This window comes from Silene latifolia, chromosome 6 (genome assembly GCF_048544455.1).
Source record: "Silene latifolia isolate original U9 population chromosome 6, ASM4854445v1, whole genome shotgun sequence".
In the NCBI taxonomy this organism is placed as follows: Eukaryota; Viridiplantae; Streptophyta; class Magnoliopsida; order Caryophyllales; family Caryophyllaceae; genus Silene; species Silene latifolia.
In genome coordinates, this window is record NC_133531.1 from 111102770 (window position 1) to 111110247 (window position 7478).

General features: G+C 36.4%; 1 protein-coding gene across 1 annotated transcript in view; it reads right to left on the minus strand.

The window, feature by feature from the left end:
* Positions 1–7147, minus strand: part of LOC141587100 (uncharacterized) — a 9571-nt gene extending 2424 nt beyond the window's left edge. The window contains exons 1-8 of the mRNA XM_074408526.1: positions 6770–7147; positions 6545–6610; positions 5608–5788; positions 4948–5144; positions 4733–4783; positions 4235–4326; positions 3972–4042; positions 3052–3143 (exon numbers count right to left, since the gene is read on the minus strand). Coding sequence (XP_074264627.1) covers positions 3052–3143; positions 3972–4042; positions 4235–4326; positions 4733–4783; positions 4948–5144; positions 5608–5788; positions 6545–6610; positions 6770–7054 — 1035 coding nt within the window. The 5' untranslated portion in view covers positions 7055–7147. The remainder of the gene's footprint in view (positions 1–3051; positions 3144–3971; positions 4043–4234; positions 4327–4732; positions 4784–4947; positions 5145–5607; positions 5789–6544; positions 6611–6769) is intronic.
* Positions 7148–7478: the final 331 nt, after the last annotated feature.

Below are 7478 nucleotides of genomic sequence, written 5' to 3' on the forward strand. Positions count from 1 at the left end.
CCCTTCTTCTCATAATACACTAAGATGACTGATTACCTGTTTAGCAAGTTGAAAACTTCCTCTAATTAGACCCCTCCCAAACTTCTCTCCCAACTCTTCTCCCTTACTTACACCACCACCTACAACGACCACTAGCACCACCAGGCACCAACCACACCAGCAACCCACGTCGCCTGGAAATCACCACCCACAAGCCCACCATCAACTCACGACTACTCTCGCTGCCACCATCCAACCATTCACCGGCAATAAATTCTCATTCAATCAATCAAAACTTTGAAATATATCAGCTTATTACAACCATATATATGGAAACAAGTTGGCAGAGATAGCAAGATTTCTTCCAGGAAGTCGGAAGGTAGGAGTATTAATAAGTTGTATCTCCTAATTGAAAAGGAAATTTGATCGGAATTTTTTGTCCTGATAGAAATTTGATCCCTAATCCAGTTTCGAGAGAAAAGTGGAAGAATCAAGATTGAAAGATTATGCCATGGTTTCCAATTACATTGGTCAGATTCCAGTTTCGAGTCATGCCTTACAAATTTCGAAAACCCAGAAATTTTCAAAAAACAAATCCCCCAAATTTTAGAAAAACCCAGATAACTGCTACGTCAACAAATTCTCATTCAATTATTAAAACTTTGAGCTTTTGATAACCCAGTTCCTCAAATTCAATTCCCAAAATGCCCAGATGGTCAGATCCTTCAAATAATCAACTAATTCCAAGAATGAATTTCTATAAATACAAACGATCTTACAAAAAACAAGAAAAAAAAAATTTACACTTTGTTAATGGATGCTGTGGCATCGGTTGGGGTATTAATGGGCTCAAAGGTTGCTTTGATAATGGTGGTGTTAATGATGATAGGTGTTGAACGATTGATGGTGATAGAGTCAATGGTCTTAAGAGTAATGTGACATTAAAGTTTGTTAGAGGAGGAATTAGTGTTTATTAAGTGAAAAATGGGTCCCGCATAATCATTTTAACCGGTTTTTCCAGGTAAAAAATTATCCTAGTGCAATATGCGAAAATGAGGTAATAGCTGGGTTTACTATGGGTTAAAACAAAGTTTGGATTATTTTAAGAAGACTGCTTATAGTTTGGATTATTGTTGTTAAATAATCCTTATATAAATTAGTATGTTCATACATATTACCCCAATACATAAAAATAAAAAGTAAATCACATAATACATTTTTTTTTCTAATCATCTAGTTCCATATTATCATCATCCTCGTCCCTTTCTTCATCTTCATTTGAGTTCACCCCGTCGCATCCATTACCTCGCCAAATGTTTTTGACTATGTTATTTCGCACCTTGTACATAGATTTTTTCCGCATGTTATCAAACATGGCTGAATCTGTTGTCCCTAGAACGTTCTCATGTTGTATAACAAGTACCCCAAGAGTGTGCATCCATATAAAATATTTTTCTTAGTATAAAATATGAGTGGGGGATAGGTAGGAGTGTGCGGTAGAAATTAAATGTTTTTTATTATTTTTTATTTTTGAAGTATAAAATATAGGATAATAATTAATCTCGGATTGTTTTAACAATCGATTTGAATGAAAGTCGTATCATTTTTTAAACTCGTTAATATTATAAAACTTTTAATTTTGCTTTACTTTTAGAGCTTAATTTTTCTGAACTTAATTTTGCTAAACTTTTCTAAACTTAATTTTGCTGAACTTTTCTGAACTTAACTTAATATTGATGAACTTAACTTAAAAGGGATGACTTTAAGTCCAAAAGAACAAACCTTATACTTATACGTGTATGTTTCCAAGTTCCAAACTAAGCTATTTTTGAACAAGTTCAAGAAGAGCTAAGCGTATCTACCCATGTCTGTGCGATACGGTATTAGTTGTTGCGCCACTAATGCGGTTAATATCGCCTTAAAACGTGGTCGCCATAAATTCCAAAAACAATATAACTCGGTCACGTATTGATGTCGTGGCCTATATTTATAACTACGGTCCGGGCATTGAGAGTCTACTAGTTATCATAGGAAAACTAAGGGTGTGTTTGGATTGAGGGATTTGGAGGGAAAGGGAGAGGAGGAAATTGAAAGGATGAAAAATCCATTGTTTGGTTAGCAAAATGAAGGTAGAAGGATTTGGAGGGGAGGGAAAATGGATCCTTCTATTTCCCTCCTAGAAGGCAAATTATTTCCCCACCAACATAGGTAAGATTTGGAGGGAAAATGACCTCCTCCATTCTCCCTCCCCTCCCCTTCCCTTCCTTTCTCTTCCCTCCTTCCCCCTCACCTCCCTTTCCCTCCTTTTTTTCTATCCAAACACACCCTTATAGCAAAAGTAGAGGGAAAGGGAGGGGAGGGAAGGGAAAGGGAGAGAAGGGAAGGGGAAGGGGAATGGAGTGTGGTTGTTTGAGTACAATTTCCCTCCAAATCTTGCCTATTGTGGAGAGATTTTGATTAGGCTTGGATGAGGGAAATTGAATCCCTCCAAATCACTCCCCCTTCATTTTCCTCCACCCTCATTTGTTATCCAAACAAGTGATTTTAAATCCCCTACTCTCCCTCCCTTTCTTTTCCCTCCAAATCTCTCAATTCACACATCCTCTATTGGCGCCACTTGTGTCCTCTATTGGCGCCACTTGTACCTTTTCCCTAATCACCTCATTCCTTAATCGATCTTTCCTTGTATGGCCGCACATCCACCTCAACATACGCATCTCCGCCACACTCATCTTGTGAATGTGACAATGGCCCAACACTCGGAGCCGTAAAGTAAGGCAGGCCTAATTGCCGTGCGATAAAATTTTCCCATTAATCTGGCTAGAAATTAAGACTACCAAACAACGAAAGTTGGTTCAATAGGATCTTACTTTAAATAGCTAAGGAGGATCATCGCACTGGCTAGATATTTACTATAACTTATACAGAGTACCAAGGAGTATAAAATATACAACCAATTTCACATAAAATTGATTAGCAAGGCAATTCAACAATCAAGGCAAGCCAACCGTCAAGATTATCAAAAGTGAAAAATATTAGCTGAAGTTAAGAGTTAAAGTGGGTTCTTATTACCTCATCAAGATCAATGGTTTTTTCAGAAACAATGCTGACGCTTGACACAGCAGAATCATGCGCATGATCATGGTGATGACTCTTGGGATGGTCTACAAAGCAAGAGGGGAAAAAAGTCAAATTACAACTGTTAAGATACCACAAAATTTAGATCGACTACACCAAGAGGGGTTTCTACTAAGCTACAGTGAACCCTGATAAAACTACACAATTCAGGTCATCATGCTATATGTTTTTATGGAGTGAAGGGAAGCACAAGAGATTTCAAGGCCATGTTATCTTGCTCTGTATATACAAGCAGAAAGCATATGATACAACTAAAACACCAGCCCTGTTCACTAATGGTAGCTCAAGGGATGTTATGATGTATAAACCGTATAAGCAGACACGTCAACATGTGCTTTACACAAGCATCTGCGCAACTATATTATATGTGCATCAAGAGTGACATCTACCCTGATAACAAATACATGTCAAAAAGTCAATTTCGTAGAACAAAAGATTGTTTTGCTTCGGCCATTTAATGTTTCAGAAAAGGGTTGCAACCCTATGTCAACAGAGGACATATCAACATTAGTCAACTTTATAAGGTGGGATAACAAATTGAAATTGAGTGCTTCGCGGGCAACTGGGCATGAAAGGAAAGTGTAGGCCATCTATTGGTTCAGTGATGTTTCTCTTATCATAGTTCGTTTTAAGATCACAGTATCTTTGATGTCCAGGAGAAGAGAAATTGGCAGCAGAAGCTGCTGCTGCTTAAGGTATCATGCAGAATGCAAAACCCAGGTATTTTGACAAGGGTTATAAGGAGTAAGCTAACTGCACAAATAACTTAAGTGGGAACAAAACCAAAGTAACTTTATAGACTCTAAAAGAAAGTAATAATTGCAATAACAATTAAAAAAAAATGAACACTTTACCATGGTCGACTTTGTGTTCATGATCATGATCAGTACAGTGAGAATCATTCAACTTTACTGCAGATTCAACCCTACAAAACAACACACAAGAGAACACGAAAAGCATGCTTTATTGCTTGCCTAATATCGAATGCGAATAAAGCATCACAGATTGGCAACTCTTTGTCAACATGCAATATTTGTTAAAGGTGCACAGGCTGAAAAAAAAAAAAAAAAAAAAAAAAAAAAAAAAAAAATGCAAAAAGAGCATTACACAGACGGACCTGTCAAGATCATATCCACCTACACCCAGAACAAAGTCAAGGTCGACATTTCCATATTTGGCATACTTTATTTGTGCAATCCCATTTATATGCTGCGAAGAGGCCAACAAGGTAACACTTATAGTCAGCCTTTTAACCATAGATAATGCAAACAAGACAGATAGTCATAAATTGACGCACAACTTAATCCCCAAAGCTCAACTGTTGATCAGACAGTAATATGGCTCATTTTCAATGTAAGCACAGCATAGTGGTTTATGATGCAAAACAAAGCTTTTAGTCTAGGGTGGACTTGGAGTCTCAATGCATTAAGACACAACAAACCAACGATCAGATTCTCAGACTCTGTAAAATCATTCTCATATTCTTAGCAACACAACAAAGACTGCTTAGTATTTTACCTTAAGGCACTGTGCTACTCATATCTGAATGAGAGTTTAAAATAACACATCCATTGATCCAGCAGGAATATGAAAAAAGGTGGAGTGGAAAGCCTACCTTAATCTTTAGAGTCAACTCTTCCAACTCAGCCTCGTTAACTAAATCTATCTGCAAATTAATTAAAAGTAACAAGTATAATGAGAATAAAAGTGATAAATGTACAATGTCAAAGAAGAAATATAACAAGTCATAGAAAAGTCAACACGGGAATAGAGGTGGAGAAAAAAGAGAGCAACAGTCACTGCCCACGGCAGTATGGCTCTGAAAAGTACCTTATTGAGAATGATACGGTCTGCGTAAGCCACTTGTTCCACTGACTCATTCACAATAAATCTTTTTTTTGTTTCACTTAAACGTTTCATAGCATGTTTGGAATCAACCAAAGTAACAACTCCATCGAGCTTAACATGCCGTGAAACCTCTTCATCACTGCAAAATGTCTCAATTACAGGGCCTGGTTTTGCAAGACCTGTTAAGCTAAAGTAATGAGGAACAAGATTCAAACAATCTCTCTATAGCTAACAAGATGTAATGAAAATATAGCACAGCAAGAATTCTTAAAGTGATATTTTTTTCTGTATCGTTATCACTCTTTCTATTTCGTTTCGTTTATCAGTATCTGTAATTGATAATTAATATGGGTTGAATCCTCTGGAGCATACTCTTTATCACAGTAGGAGGAGGGAGTGAGAGTAAAGCATTTGGAACTTTTAAGCGTGAGATTGTGGATTATCAAAACTCGAAAAATTTACAACCATATTGGTTTTCAAATCTACGAACATAAAAATTATTTCTAATCTTAGAACTTGACATTTAATTAGAGTTTCTCATAATAACTGTCATTACTGATCTACAACACTTCAACACTTCAAAAAAGATCATTTAGCTCAGATAAAATGAAAGCTGAGCTTATATAATCACTCATGGTATACCTGTTGTCTCGATGATAATGTGATCAAATTTGTCTCGCTTCTCCCTAGCTAACTTCAGCAACATTTTAACTAAATCTCCCCGCACAGTACAGCACAAACAGCCATTATTGACCATCACAATATCTTCATTGGAGGATGAGTGACTGGCAACTAAAGAACTATCAATATCTATCTCCCCAAACTACATGCAGAAAAAGAGAGTAAGCAATTAGTGTTTTCCATATCAAAGAAAACACATTGGCAGTATAGCATATATACATGATACCTACAAGGCTACAATCATTTGGTATCAGCTGTTAAAACCTAATCAGGTTGGTAAATTTAAGCATCGAACACTATTTGTTGAACATCAGCACGACGGCATGAAAATTGCTATGCCAATAACCTCGTATTTTCAAAAATATAATCAGCCACTGCCACCCAATGTGATTTATGAATTTATCCACCATCTCAGGTCAGATATGGAATGGTTCATTTTTGCTTTCATCGTTAACAAACAGAATCCTTCAACAATGAGAGATATGAGTGTAGTATAGGAACTGAGCATGCATAACCCCACTTTCAAACCATTCTTCTCCATCATCTCCTCTGGCGGACCATGTAACATGTATCATCATTATAGGAAGATATGTACTCCAAAAAATATACTCCCTCTGCTTTTTTATATTTGTCATTCTCACTTTTCGTTACACTCTCTTCTCTCTTCAAAATCTCCGAAACAAAGTGTAATACATCAACGGACCTAGGAAAGAAATGAGTATACCGGTCTTTGCTCACTTTCGAGGCCACAATGTATACAACAATCATGATGAATTTAAAAAAAAAAAATGGATGCTAAAAATAAGAAACGTGAAAAGCTACCTGCCATAAAATGAAGATACACTAACAAGTTTCCCGCGGAATTAAAAAAATGTAAAGGGTAACAAGTGTCAAATACCTCATTTTCTATAACGGCAATGCGCTTGCCATGCTGAGCAGTCAAAATATGATTTAGTAGAGTAGTCTGTCAAAACAAAAGGCAAAATAACTGTGGTTTTCAAACTATAACAAAATACGATTGCTAAAGAGAAGATGCCATAATCAAACTTTCCAATGCAACCAAATTTGGCATTCTATCCGCTCATTCTTTAGAACACCGGAGAGAGTACAAAAAAAAAAGAACCTTGCCAGAACCAAGGAAGCCAGTGATAACAGTAGCAGGAACACGAGAATCGAGGCCCAAACCAACATCTTGAAAATCATAATTAGGGGATGATACCATATTCCTTGAATTTCTGGGTTTAGTGTTTGAATTAGTATAATTATAATCATACCCATTTGAACAACAAGTAGTATGAATGTATCTCAGAAATGGGTATGCTGCTAATTGGGTGGTTCCAGTTTGAGATTGGAAGAGTTGAGAAAGTGTAGTCAACTTAGTTCTTGAGATAATTAATTTTGTAGCCATTTTTGAAGAATTGAGGGATGTGTAGAGATAAACCCTAGAGATATATATGCTCCAAATTGAGGGTTTAAGACTTGAGGGGGTTTAGATTTTAGACACTCAGAATTTAAATTACAAACTCAAGTATTTCTATTTTTTTTAGATAAGAAAACTGGGTTGATCTCTAGAATATGATCAAGGTATCTCATTCAAAACTTTCGAATGAGGGAGTTAAGTTGAAGCCACCCGGCTATCAAATCACCTCGAAAGATCGAGTTGGACAAGAATGTTCAATAGAAGACATAAAGTCAACAACCTTGTTGGTTCCACGAAAACAATGCTTAATTATCACTTCATCAAAAATTGAAGGTCTAATTTCACATCCTTGATAATACTAGAAATTTCCCAAGAAATTTGCCAAGTATCTCGAATTGAGTTAATAGCACAT